At 43.9% G+C, this 14,444-nt stretch overlaps 1 protein-coding gene across 2 annotated transcripts; it reads left to right on the top strand.

Moving 5' to 3' along the window:
- Positions 1-216: 216 nt before the first annotated feature.
- On the top strand, positions 217-14,434 carry GABARAPL2 (GABA type A receptor associated protein like 2). 2 transcript variants are annotated; one of them, XM_082320190.1, is made up of 5 exons: positions 217-330; positions 666-721; positions 6,146-6,318; positions 8,390-8,483; positions 14,351-14,434. In XM_082320190.1, exons 1-4 carry the CDS (start codon positions 297-299, stop codon positions 8,478-8,480), a joined length of 354 nt encoding a protein of 117 aa, XP_082176316.1. In that variant the 5' UTR covers positions 217-296; the 3' UTR covers positions 8,481-8,483; positions 14,351-14,434. The 2 variants fall into 2 exon arrangements, with proteins under 2 accessions (XP_082176316.1, XP_082176315.1); XM_082320189.1 differs by lacking the exon at positions 14,351-14,434 and having other exon boundaries at positions 8,390-8,689.
- Positions 14,435-14,444: the final 10 nt, after the last annotated feature.

Below are 14,444 nucleotides of genomic sequence, written 5' to 3'. Positions count from 1 at the left end.
CGGCTCCGAGCGCCCCGGGAACGCCTCGGGCGGGGCCGACGCGTGGCCGCGCACCCGCCAGGCGACCGCACGCCCGGACGCTACGGCCCCGCCCCTCCACCCCCGGCCGGAAGCGCCGCGTTTCGGGTGGTTGCTAGGGAACGGCCGAGCCGGAAGTCCCGCCCGCCGAGCCGCGGCTGTTGTTGTTGTGACAGGGACCGTGACAGCGACAGGCCCGGCCGCCCGGCACGAGCCCCCGCCCGCCCGCCCGCCCACGGGCCTCGCCGCCGCTGGCTCCGCTTCCGCCGGCCCGCACCATGAAGTGGATGTTCAAGGAGGACCACGCGCTGGGTAAGGGTGGGCCCGGGCCGGGCGCTGCCCGCTGGCGGCCCCGCCGTCCTCCGTCTCCTGTGTCGCCATCCGCCCCGGGGCCTCCCGGCGCTGCGTGCCCCGGTCGGCTGCCCGAGCCGGTCGTCTTGTCTCTGGGCGGACAGCCGCCTGCGGCCCTCGCCGAAGGGTGGCGTGATGCCCGGGGCCGGCCTCCCTGGACAGCTGGAGGCCCCCTCGGGAGGGGCAGGACGGCCGCGATCCCCGCAGGCTCCCGTCCCTGCGGGCGCTGCCCTCTCTGCCCGGGACCCTGGCCATACTACTACTATGCAATGACTAATTACGAGTTTTGTTCACAGAGCACAGATGTGTCGAGTCGGCAAAAATCCGAGCCAAATACCCTGACCGTGTCCCGGTGAGTAACCAAGCCAGCTTCATCTGAGTACGTAGAGGCAAAGGTGGATAAGCTGTTTCCATCCTGCCCTCTTTTCTTTGATCAGGTCCTACGAAGTAAATACATCTTCCCTTTTGTGTCCTTAGATGTTTTAAAGAGGCCTCAAACACATCTAACTAATCCAACATTCCCTCCTCTGCACCAGTGCATACTGACAAGTAAGCAAGAGTGCCTGACTTTCTAAACACTTCCCAGGCATGTTTATGGTTTATCAGTGTCCTGGTTTCTTCTAATGGCAATTATATCCCAGCAAATACCTTCAGCGCCTTGAGGATTCATTCTGCGCCTGATCCCAAGAAAGATCATAAATTCTTTAAACCTTGACAATCTTCTGTCCTGGCTATATGAGGAAGGTTCTTTTCCCACAAGTATTCCATGCCTGTAACCAGTCTTATCGTGGTGAATCTCCCCATGCAAACCCTGTTGCTTGAAGAGCCAGTGCAAGTGGTGGGCCCTCCTTTCTGCATTAATACCTGCCTACTTGCGAAATAGTGAATGACCTCTCTTCTTCACTCCGCAATCCCTTTTATCGTGTTTCAGTCTGTGAAATGACCACACTTCACGTCCTTATGTAGCAGCTAGCAACATGTCCACATTCTCAACTTATCTGCTCATGAGTAAAATTTCCCACGTCCCATCTGACCACATGCCAGTTAGTGCCAGTCCTGTCTGACCTCTTGGTAAATAACTTGTCCATTAGACAGCGCAGCCCAGAGAAGAACCTCTAATCCCATTGACTTTCTCTGCTGCTGAGTTGCACCTAGTCACAGTGTCTTCTCCAGTTGCTGTCTGGCAAGTTGATCTGATCCTTGCCATTCTCTGCTTGGCCACCTACCCCCTCATATATAGACTGTAGCATGCTAATGACCATACATCTCCACAGATAACCATTTGTCCATTTCAAGAATATCTTTTGTAACCCTAGGGGAAAAAGAGACAGTGAAACTCATAGTGTGAGTCAGAATTACGTGATGCTGTATCAGGAGTGGACAGCAAGGTATGGATGGATACAGGAATTGAATTTCACATTGCAGTGTGATGCTTTGTCTGGGCTGATACATGTTTTCTGCCTGATGATTCAGATTGAGCCATGTACCTTTCACGAAAAAGTCGGTATCAAATGTGGTTTTGGCATTTAATAGTCAAAAGTGTTTTTCAGCCTTAATGTATGTTTCCTGCTTTCCAGGTTGTAGCCTGCATCCAGAGTGACATAGGTCAAAGTGACTTCAATTCTCAGCTGCTGTATCTGTCTACCTGGATTTAGAGCTGTTTCAGTGGTTCAAACCTATTGAGATAATATATGAACAGCCTGCCTCTGTCCTAGGCTAGACTTTTTAGGAATAAAATGGGAGGTGAAAGATATTCATGCTTGCTAAACACTGCAATTTTAAATTTGCTTGGGGAATCAAGTGGTGAAGGGTTAAAGGTATCTGTAAGTTTTACTAGAAGCAGTTCACCAACAGCCTTGACTTCCAGTTATGACAGTTTCTGCATAATGAAGCTATGCCTAGTGTGTTATTGTAATCTTTAAAAAAAATATCAGTTGTTAAGGCTTCAGTATTCTTTTCAGGCTGTTCTTGGTCCTCTTTACAGTTTACTCATATTAAATTGCAAGGGGCAGTTACTATGCCCTCCTTCTGTTTCTGCAGGCAGAGCTGAAGAAATTATAAGGAGCACTCTCTCCAGGTCATAAGATAGCACATTTTGTAAATTTACTTGAGCATTACCTGTAAGCTGTAGCAAAGGGGAATGCAGAACTAAGGAATGGAGACACTGGAACCTCTTGTAAGCCTTATTTCCTCACATGCTGCATTTTTCCTTCAAGAACTAGCCTGTGTGGAGCAACAAGCACCAGGTCCTTTCCACAAGTAATACTTAATTCTCCTTCCTCCTGTACCTGTTGCTTTTTGTTTGGTTTTGTTTGTGGCCATCTTGCCATCTTTCCTTCCTGTAGTCAGTTTCTAATTTCCTAACGTATGAAGTAAGATACTCTAATATCAGTTCAGCATAATACAAAGCAGAGAATAGCATTGATGAGTCGTACCTTGACAACAGTAACACGGTGGAACAAACAATGTGCCCCAGAGTACAGCTATATTCAGAATAACACATTTTTAAAAAAAAAAAAATCTGGTTTCCAGTAATAAAATCAGTATGCTATTGCAGACCTGAGTCTACAGACATCCTAAAATAGTGATTAACATAGGCAGTTGTTTTTTCAAAGTTGCAAACAAAAGCCTGTTGATGCTGCAAACATCATCTTATCTGGGCATCTCTGCTCGGGTTCCTGCCTGCTTTCTGTTACCGAACGCTCCTGGTGTAGGCAGAGAATAGCCAAGTTCCTGTGGTGGCCTAGCAGCAATAAGCATGGGTTGTGATTTATTTTTTTATCTTATTTTTTTCCATACAGCCTATGTATCCCATCTGGCTTTCGTTCATAGATAGCTAAAACCTACACTTTATTAGTGTGGCTTCACTGTCATCCTGTAACTTCACCCAATCAACTGAAGCTGTAATCATATAGTTTTTAACATCAGATGCATACATTGCTGGATTATCTGGCAGTCTAAGTCTGGTACAGCAGAGGCACACAGACAAGATCACGTCACAGCACCTTTCTGGTGATTTGGTGCAGTGCTCAACGGGCATCCTTGGCAGGCCAGCTGGTATTCCAGAGCGTACTGCAACCACGCTTCATTTCTCTTCCTTGAGGCATTGTTGAGCCTGGCTGAAACGCTTCGTGGCTAGCTGTGGGAAGTCAGTAATCATTGCCAGATTAATTAAAGAAATGCAGACAGCATGGATGTCAAATCAAAAGCAGTACTGCAAAGCACTGTAAAAAAATGAACGTGGTCTATGGCCAACTAGAACCTTGTGTTATACCACAGTTCACACTGCAACTGTGTCAGATTTTTGACTTTATTCAGATATAACATGGCTTCTTCAACTCTGCCTTGAGTTACCTGAAGTATGCATGTGCCTCTACGTAGCGCGACAGTTTCTGACATACTGGTACGTGTTGTGTAATAGTATGGTATGCTGCAGAGATGAATACAAAAGACTTCAGGGAGGAAAACAAAAGTGTTAATGACTACTGTAATGCTCTAGATGGAAGCCTGAGAGCCATTTTGGCATTTCTGGCTTGTACACAACAGGTGAAATGGCAGATTAGATACTAGACTAGGCTGGTGGTTCTCCCTCCCATTTACCTAAATACTGATTTTTTAGCTTCAGTGTTACTGAAATTTATTTCTAATGCTCTTTTTTTTTTTTTCTTTTGCTATACTTCATATCAAGGCAGTTGGTTCTGTCATCTGTTACGAGCAACTTGGGACATTGTTTAAAGAAGACAGTTAAGTTGGAAGGGTGGAGGTGGTGTGTATATTAAACCTGTATGTCTTCGTATTGTGGCATTTTATTTAGTCATGACAATTTAAAAGAGGATAGGGCATGCTTGTTGCAAACTAGAATTCTGTGTTAACACAAGATTTCAAGCAATGATGGCCACACTTGCATGTCCTATGAGGAGCAGCTAAGGACTCTCAGCTTGTCTAGTTCGGAGGAAAGAAGGCTGAGGGGTGACCTCATTGCTCTTTGCAGCTTCCTGAGGAGGGGACATGGAGAGGGAGGTGCTGGGATCTCTCTCCCTGGGATCCAGGGACAGGACACATGGAAATGGTTCAAAGCTGCGTCAGGGGAGGTTCAGACTTTACATTAGGAAGCATTTCTTTATCAAGAGGGTGGTCAAACACTGTAACAGGCTTCCTAGAGGTGGTCGATGCCCCATGCCTGTCAGTGTTTAAGAGGCAGTTGGACCATAATAACATGCTTTCATTTTTGGTCAGCCTTGAAGCGGTTAGGCAGTTGGACAAGATAATCATTGTAGGTCCCTTCCAACTGAACTGTTCTGTTCTATTCCACTTTCTTCTTACGTCGTGACAGTGACAAAAACAAAGTAAGCAGCATCTGTACAAAGGGAATGGACTTCCTCAGATCACCTACCATTGCTCAGGTACCAGCGCTGCAGTCTAGTTGAATTTTTCATGACTCCGCTACAGCTGACTGGGGCAAGAAAGGAATATGGTTAAATGGATTCCTTAGTTTGCTACTATCAACTGGAGTTAAGTGAAAAGACAGAAGTCCTGGACTTCAGTCACCGGTTAGTTTAAGAGAAGTAGTGCAGACAAGCCACTCCTAAACCCAAAGTTTTCAAGCTGCCTGAGCTTCGAATGTCTCGGTAGATGCCAGTTCCTCTCTTGCCGCTGACCCTAAGCTTTTGTTGGGGAATACACTATTTTTGGATAGTGCACATGGGGAACTTCAGAACATCTTGAAAATTAGCCATATTTAAACACAATAGGACGTTACTGTCCTGGTAAGAATAAATCACAGGATCACAGAACGGTTGAGGTGGGAAGGGACCTCCGGAGGTCGCTGGTCCAACCCCTCCCTGCTCAAGCAGGGCCACCTACAGCCAGCTGCCCAGGACCACGGCCAGATGGCTTCTGAATACCTCCAAGGGGGGGGACTCCACAACCTCCCTGGGCAACCTCTGCCAGTGCTCCGTCACCTGCACAGGAAAAAAGTGTTTCCCGATGTTCAGAGGGAACCCGCTGTGTCTCCGTTTGTGCCCATCGCCTCTGGTCCTCTCCCTGGGCACCCCTGAAAACAGCCTGGCTCCATCTTCTTTGCACCCTCCCCTCAGGTATTTATACACATGGATAAGATCCCCCTGAGCCTTCCCTTCTCCAGGCTGAACAGTCCCAGCTCTCCCAGCCTTTCCTCATAGGGGAGACGCTCCAGTCCCTTAAACATCTTTGAGGCCCCTTCTTGGACTCTCTCCAGTATGTCCATGTCTCTTTCTTGTACTAAGGAGCCCAGAACTGGACACAGCACACCAGGTGCGGCCTCACCGGTGCCAGTAGAGGCGAAGGATCACCTCCCTGGACCTGTTGGCAATGCTTTTGCCTAATGCAGCCCAGGATACCATTAGCCTTCTTTCCTGCCAGGGCACGCTGCTGGCTCATGTTCAACTTGGGGTCCACACTGCAGTAATTTCATATCATCGGTGTACAGAAAGTTAAAAGATGCGTATACTTTCGTGTCACAGGTTTCTTGTAGACATATTGCATCTTTTTACCCCATTGTCAACCGCAGGCATAGGAAGCTTTGAGCCACTGTGTATATGAATGAGGTTTCAGAGCAGTTGTAAAATCAGGTTTTACAGTGCTGAGCCAGTGCTACCTCTCATTTGGTTGCGGTCAAGAAACCTTTTTGTTCCTCCCCTCTGCTCACTGCTGTAAGCCTGTACCAGCAAGCTATTTACCAAAGCTGTCTGTTGGTACCAGTCCTGAAAAGCCTGACCCTCACACCTGTGCTTTACAGGTCATAGTGGAGAAGGTCTCAGGATCTCAGATTGTTGACATTGACAAGAGGAAGTACTTAGTTCCATCTGACATCACCGTGGCCCAGTTCATGTGGATCATCAGGAAGAGGATTCAACTGCCATCTGAGAAAGCAATATTCCTCTTTGTAGACAAGACTGTCCCACAGTCCAGGTGAGAGGCTATTCACTTGGTATTCAGAACTGTTTCAGCAAGCGTGTGTGCATGAAGGGGACAGTAACTCCCCTCTTTGAGGCTTATCTGGTGATTTTGGGAGGTGTTTGGCTACATCTTAATCTCACCATGACAGGTTTTTTTCTCACAAGTTTGATAAACATTTCTTCAGCTAAGCTGAAAGGAAAGGTGACTGAAAAATATATTATGATTTACTTCCATGGCAAGAGGGTGAGCTCTGGAGTTATTACAATATCTTTGGTTGAGTGCAAGAACATTTACATCATCAATGCCAAAAAAAATAATCATTCTCAGTGTAACAAAGAAGTTGCATGTTAAATACTCGAAAGCAAGCACCATAAATTATTCTGAAGAAACATTAACCTGTCAGCTCAGAAAGAAATTAGGACGTTACAGACTAGTTGCTATTGCTTGTTCTAAAAATTAATTCTTTTCTTCTATAAACACAAAATGCAAAATGACTATAGAAAGGTTTTTTACCTTGCTTTTATATAGGAATAAGTTTCATTGTTGTCTGCTGTGTACACAATAATGTATAGCAGAAGCAGCTACTACAACTGCTTTCTATACGAGATAATACTATTTGAGGAAATAGTACGTCATGATGTTACATGGCTTAGATAGAATATTATTCTTATTAATCCTTACCTGCGTAACAGTCCCTCCGGTAACTCATCCAGACTCAGTCAGGAAAATTTTTATTTACTTTGTGATACGCAATAGGCACCTGTGAGAACCACCTTTTTCTGCTTGGTTGCTTCTAAGGGTATTAGGAATGCCTATATGTCATCTTTTTAACAGTGCGGTAGAACTGCTAGGAACAGGAAAGCAAGAGAAAGGGCACATTGTCTCACCTTGCATGTTCATGATGAGATGTCACATCTCTGCTGGAAAAATAGGGCCTTGAACTTTCAATATTAATGCAAGAATGGTAACTTGTTAACAAATAAACAAAAATCTGATCTGTTAATGGCTCTGCTCCTCTCGTAAGCTGAGTTTATTACATAGACTGCTATCTCTTGACATCCTTCTCATCCAGAAGTTTATCTACTACTCACCAATTCCCTTCCAATTCAAGTACTGCCTGCAGCTCTTCCCAGCTCCTCTCTTGGGTAGAAAGCCACGATCGTTTTCCCCATCACTCACATTCAGCCTGCATCTTTCAGTTCAGCAGCCTTTTCTCAGTCTGGGGAAGCCAGACAGAGGTGAGCTGAGGAGGCGTCATTTGTGCAGCTGACTGGTACCAACTGGTACCAACTGCCTGTTGCATCTGTAGGTAGATGGTTGGAGCAGTTGTACCGGCCAAGTAATTGCTTGGGTTTCTTTTTGTTTTCAAAATGGAGACATTGCCCTAAAGACCACAGCTGCTCAGATGGTGAAGGGCCACATGCCTATTCAGTTTAAGAAAATTTTCATTTGATCAAATGTTCAGAACCTTATCCACTGAAAAAGCACTAGTTTCTGGCTAACTTGTAATTTATTGCCCACGCATTTTGGTACTAGTCCTATTTTAAGTCATCGCTTTTTAACAACATAGAAAGCGAGGCTTTTACTCCCCAAAACAACCTGGACCTCTAAGAAACAGTCCAAAAAGCACAAGTCTGACGGACTTGAGAGCAGCTGAGCATTCACAGCCACACCAGGTGGAGGGAGAAAAATCAGGTTGCTCAACACAAGACAATGTTAATGCAGCTGCATTCAAGGAAGGTGCGGTCAGGTATTGATCCTTGTATTAGTCACAGCATCAATAATGGATGATTCAGAACCTGAAATGCACTCAGTGACTAATTTCCAATAAAATAAGGAAGCATTCTGACAAATGCATTTGTGAAGAAGTAACAAAAACCCAGACAGGGTGCAGAGAGCCCAGAATCATTTTGCTAACTCAGGAGTCAACTGCTTTTCACAGAGCCTCATTTTTGGATTTTAATTTACACACAGACTTACCAGTTTTAGCTTTTATTAATCCTTGTTTATGTGAGGTTCTAACTGTTACCATTTGCAACTGTCATGATCCAAGCAAACCCTTTCTCTTTTTTTCCCCTTCAAGCTTAACTATGGGACAACTTTATGAGAAGGAAAAGGATGAGGATGGATTCTTGTATGTTGCCTACAGTGGAGAGAACACATTTGGTTTCTGAATGGTGGGTCTTGGCTGCTATACCATCCTGCTGTGTATCTTGTAAATAGCTGATCATTTTCTGTTCTGACATCCACAGAAGTTCCTTCTATATACAAGCATTTGTAACTGGATTTATTTCTTAATATATTGATAGGTCTTGTTTTACTAGACTGTTAAATTATCAAAAAAAGTTTTGTTCGTTTTGTGCATTGTTTGTTTTGGTTTTTTTTTTGTTTTTTTTGTTTTTTTTTCCTCATGGCTATGAATTCCCAGAGCCTCACTCCTTTGGGGGATACATTTGATGACATTGATTAAATAACAAAGCAAAGTAGTTGGGCTACTAAAACATGAAAAGAAGAATATGCATTTATTCTGTTTTGAGGTGTTAGTTTAAGAAAAATAAAAACATTAAATTAGTATTGGGAACACTGGATTTGCTGGCTTATCCTAAGCAGGAGCAAGATGCTGATCATGTTGAATTGAGCTAATATGTTCCTCTTTCTCAATTAACAAACAAGTACAATAAAAATTCCTGTCACAAACAGGCAGTGCTGTCATTTCTTTACCTTAATTTTGGCCAGAAAGTTATACATCACATTTACTAGACACTATACAGCTGCTTATATTATTTACTAGACACTGTACAGCTTCTCAACCTTTCGTATGTGGATGACGATACAAGGAACAAGGAGCTATCTGTAGGTTCCAAAACCAGTATCTTCAGAGCCACTAGATCTCATCAGGAGAAGAGCTATGCCTGCCCACGGGCACTTTTAAAAGGGACTTTTAAAGGTCCCTTCCCACCCAGACCGTTCTCTTTTATTTAGTTGAGACAGACAACTAGAATTAGAAATGCTGCATGCAAGATGAAGAATTCAAGATCAGTTCCTCCAGTTTATGAGCACTATTGCCAAAGCACATATGCAGCACAGCAAAAGTAGAGGCTTTGCCACAAAACCAAAAAAGGTTGTTACTCATGAGGCGCTCAACTTCTCTCCAAATGGGCTTACCATAGCTACACGGCTACCTCTGCTTACAGGCAAAGAGGCAAACTGGTGGCTCTGCATGGTGGGGGGGGGCGTGGAAAAACACCTAATTGACGTAACTGCGCAGTATTTGAGTTCACACTTTGATATTAAAGGGTAACACTGGGTTGGAAAAGTAGCAGCACTTTGAACTTCGTAGGCCAGCAAGGAAACACTAATTACACTTTAGATTCCTAATAAAAGTTTTACTTCATTTTCACGCTACATGGTGCGGAAGAGTTTAGTTTTTAGAATGTTTCCAGTCACAGTGGAAATTTATCACTTTCCAAGCTTAAATCAAATTCATAGTAACTCAAACTCCCATGAAGTCACCTAGGATTATGTTGGGCTCTACAGTTATTCACAGGAACGGGCAGGACTCCACAGCGAGGAGGGAGGAGCCTGTGAAATGCTGACCCTACTCTGTTATTGAGGCTTGTCACAGTCACAGCGCTGCGCGTGCTTACTGCATCTCAAAACGTGCTTTTGATTTCAGTAAGCCTTCGTGAGTCAGACTAGCGCTGCCATGTACGGCACTGCTTTAGTAAACGCTCCGTCACTGCTTCCATCGTGAATTCCTTCTACCCCCCGCCTTTCCATGCATTTACTATTAATGTTTACTCTTAACAGAATTTTTGATTCAGAATGAAGAAAAGTAGTTTCATCTGTAATTTTTTTGTTACCTTTTATTACTGGAAAATGTTCTGTTTCCTTTAAGCTGAAACTTCACAGTTTGTCTATGGTTATACAGTAATATTTTTTTGCTAGCTGTTAGCAAGAGAGTAAGAAATAAAACTGCTAGATAAAGCTAATTACATGCTAGCACATAGATACATCTAAACAAAACAAGGGAAGATGAAGTTTTATTCCCAATGTTATGATCGAGGTGATTTTTGGGATACCCTTCATAAGACCCTAAAAAACCCCACATAACTACTTTCTTTAACGTCTCTGTAATTATTAGTTTAGATTTAGGAGCCCACGTACACAAGTAATTCTAGAGAATGCAAGGATAGATGTTCTACAGCACTAACTTTACTTTTCATCTACAGATGCGCTTAAAATGGCAATAAAACATCAAGAGATTTCCTTTTGAAACGCACAGATGAAAAGCATCCCTTTAGACAGTGCAGGCACTCTTGTAAAATTATTAAAAGCATTTGGGTCCCATACGGCCTTCACTTTCTATTAACCCTTCAGGACTGGGAAGGCATTTCAATTTATACACTGAACAGAAAACAAAGAAATGCCTCACTATTCCTACAGCAACACTTCCACATCACCTATCTTTAAGCTGACTTGAAATGTCATCTCTGATATAACTAAACCAGTACTAGATGAATTTAGATGGTCTTTCCTCCAAAATTGCCCTGCTTCCACCTGGAAACCACTGCTGCAACCCTCTTACAATGACATTGTCAGATTCTCGGGATGGTTACGCTTTGAGAGAAAGAACTGCTAGGCCCCTCAACTACATTTGGCTCCCAATTTTACTCCCACACCTTTCTTTCCTCCTTACCAACAGCGGCTTCCCAGAAGTAACTCACGCTTCATTTCCATACTCACGCCTCAAGCATTTTCTCCAGGTGTGGTTTCATACAGCTAGCAGTTTGTAACAAGGGAAAGGAAGCCTGCCTCCACCTCCTCCTGCCCTCGGCAGCACAGCCCTAGCTCTTCCTGTCCTCGAGTGCTTACTGGGCTTAGTGCAAAGCGGATTTAACTCCTAGTGAAAAGCTACAACTTGTTTTGGGCTCGTGATTTGTTTTTCTACAAAGACAGTAATTTGAATAGTCTTCAATTTACTTTGAACACACTGACATCGGTATGCACTCCAGCCTGTGTAAGGTGAGCCGCGGAAGAACGCTGCGAAGATCAAAACCCTGCTTCTTCAAAGGGAGTGGGATGCTAGCGTGCTGTCTCATGGAACTGCAGCCTCCAGCTCAGACTACTTCTACACTTGCACAAAAACACTTGTTTCTATGCTCTGGTTTTGACTTCCTTAAAGATAAGCAGGCGGTCTGCCCTGCCTTCTTACTGTGATTGAAAACACAATGATTTCTCCAATAGTGAAGCTGTTAAAGACATCCCACTCAAAATAAGGATCACAGTTTCTTTGTTCTGGCAAATAGGGACCATTGGTCCCCATACTCGTTTGGGAAAGTCAAGGACCTATCTGGGTAATACAAATATGCTCTGGAGAGCATTTTACACATGCCTTGGGAATCTCAGTGCCCTCATATGCTCTGCTGCTCCCATTACCAGTTGTTTGGTTGTCCTCATTAACCATGAACTGTGGGCACTTCATTTCCCCTACTTCACCCCCACCCCCTGCTCCCCTGTGGCAGAGTCTCCGCATTCCACTGTCCTCCCTACACCTTGCCTATCTCTGGTTTTCAGAGTATCAGCTATTCCAGTGCAACGGAGTGATACAAGCTTGGAACACGTCAACCACTACCTTCCAGGAGCAATTCTGCCAAAGACCTGCTGACAATGATGAAAGTTTAGTTTGCTGCCTCTTCCAAAAGCAGAGATTGTCTCTCTCTCCTCTCTGCATTTTTCCCTTCTGATTTTTAGATCGGTTTCTTGGCGCTGCCTACAGCATTTCCTAACATTTTGGAATTAAACAGATGCAGCATTTAAATACTTATTTTCAATCCCAGAAATGCTACCCCATGGAGTATAAGATCCTGCAAGCTTAGCCCCTCAGCCTTTTAAATGCTGCTTTGTTTTAGCTCCTTCCCTCTCCTCGCATATTCATTGACTCACTCTAGGCTAAAATATGTCCTCAACTCCATCCAAAAAGTGAGGTTAATATCAGTGTTCAGCACCTCTAAAACTACTTTTAAACCTGACAAGTAGTAGAAAGCAACAGTCCACAGTTCACAAGCATTTTACAAACGCACAGAAAAATCTTACTAGGAACAGCCTTTCTTAACAGCCAGGCTCAAGTTTAGGAAAGAGTTAAAAGAATTTACATCATATAACTGCTCATCTGAAAACTAGCCTGATGCCAAGACTACAGAACAACTAGCCTCATGTAACTCATTTTCATATGGCAGCTGGATAGGAAATGGGAACATTCCAGTCTGGTCAGCAGGTTCGCTACAGACCTTGTTGATTAACAAAGGGAAACTAGGTATGTTAAGGTATACTTTCTGCAAGATTTCAGGGAAGAACAGAAGTAAATTTCAGGAGCCTGGAAACGTACTGCTTCTCTCTTCAGGTGCACTACAGGACCCTGCCCTTGGAATACTATTTGCTCAATTACAATAACTGCTACCATTTCTCTTCAGCAGTTCACCCTGTAGCCCATCTGCAATGCCATCGGGCCATTTTTCATCCTCTGATGACTAACGCAAGTCACTGTTCTCCATAATCTCCTGCCCCCTACAAACACATACAACGACTCCACCCTCACCAATACAACTGGTCTTTCTGCATGTTAGTGCTGGACTTGAGACGAGAGGCTTATACACATAGAAGTTAAGTTCTTTGTTACTTCTTCAACAAGTAAGGGAGAACTATTCTTATTTGACAAGTCAACCCAAGCGTGAAGTAAGAAGATCTGCTGTAATCAATTCTCAGACTGTAATGTGATATGTACTGTTCAGTCCCATATGTACCTTGGTAGGTTGACTGTAAAGACTGTTTGGAGAACTGCTGTGCCCATTTTTCAAATCCAAAACTATAGTAAGATACCAAAGAACAGAAAACTCAAATCACTAAAGAATTCTTAAGTTCTAAATTACCCACTTCTTTCATCTGGCCATTGCCTTGTCCAAATATTTTATGAGTTGTAGCTTACAACAGAAAAAGTACAAAAGGGGAGTGTGCTCAGTAGCAGTTACATAGTCCTGAACTTGCTCACAGAAGGCAATAATTGGGACAGAAAGTTTAAGGAGGATTACCCGCTGCTTCCCCCCAGCTTGCAATGTTGACTGTTTTGCCATGCAGATGTTATGTGGTAATAAAGCAGAAAGGCAAAGACTGCCAGAGACTACTTCCAGTCCCCCACAACGCATCTCCACCTTTGCCAGGCTAGTAATGAACGCTTGCCAGGAAACAGTGACATAAATGGCTAAGGCATCCCTGCTTTTAATTAACCATGTATCACAGGGGGACAGGGGAATAGACAGTGTGTGAAGCACTGAAAAGTAGGTAAATGTTTGCCTGGAATTACACAGGATTGACAGGTTTGAATCAGGTAATTCAGGAGGTTTCTTTCCTGCCCGCGGAAGCAAAGCAGTTGAAGGGGTATCTGGCAAAGTCCTGACATTAAGAGAGATGCACGGGATATCATAAGTGGTATTATTTGACACAGCCTTCTCCCCAGCACTCCTTTGCTTCTGCTTTGGCTGTATTTAGTAAATAGAAGCTTATATGAAGGGCTCCCAGAAAAAAGACCCTTTAGCAGAACTAGTATTTCCAGTTAGAAGCGATGGGGCTGGGGGACACAGAAAATTCTTCCAGGCACCAGACTAGGAGAGCCAAGAGTTATAAAAATATTACTTACTATACATTAGGGTTGTCCCAGCAACATAAAAACCAACCATAACATTATGAAGAATGGAAGAAAAAAGCAGCACTAAAATTTTACAATGACGGCCTTTCTTCCATAGCACTGCTTCGATTTCAGTTGACATTACTTCCATTGCAATAGACTATGGCTGATAGATCATATCCTCAGACAGCAGAGGACAGCACATCGCTGCTTCCTTTCTTTTGGAGGCATATTGTTTCAGGCAGCTCAGAACTTTAAGTCTGCAATGATCCTTTTCTATATTTCAATAAAAAGGGGGCTTCAACTCAACCAAAATAAAGACTTCTCTAAATTGCTTTCCTTTTCACTCCTGTCTCCTTACAGCACAGGAACTAGAGGACAGCTTTTCCCGGCCCTTGAACTGCAGAGGTATCTGCTGTGCACCAGGGCTTATTGCTGGATTTACATAGCCGCATGT

Source organism: Platalea leucorodia (genome assembly GCF_965183815.1).
Source record: "Platalea leucorodia genome assembly, chromosome: 8".
Classification (NCBI taxonomy): domain Eukaryota; kingdom Metazoa; phylum Chordata; class Aves; order Pelecaniformes; family Threskiornithidae; genus Platalea; species Platalea leucorodia.
The sequence above is the reverse complement of the archived record's forward strand: the minus strand, read 5'-3'. Positions and strand labels throughout refer to the sequence as shown.

Bases quoted from the DNA above. Each gene is read 5' to 3' on its own strand.
- GABARAPL2 (XM_082320190.1), top strand. From the start codon at position 297: ATGAAGTGGATGTTCAAGGAGGACCACGCGCTGG. The intron at 722-6,145 runs GTGAGTAACCAA...TGTGCTTTACAG, and splicing joins AATACCCTGACCGTGTCCCG to GTCATAGTGGAGAAGGTCTC. The intron at 6,319-8,389 runs GTGAGAGGCTAT...TTCCCCTTCAAG, and splicing joins AAGACTGTCCCACAGTCCAG to CTTAACTATGGGACAACTTT.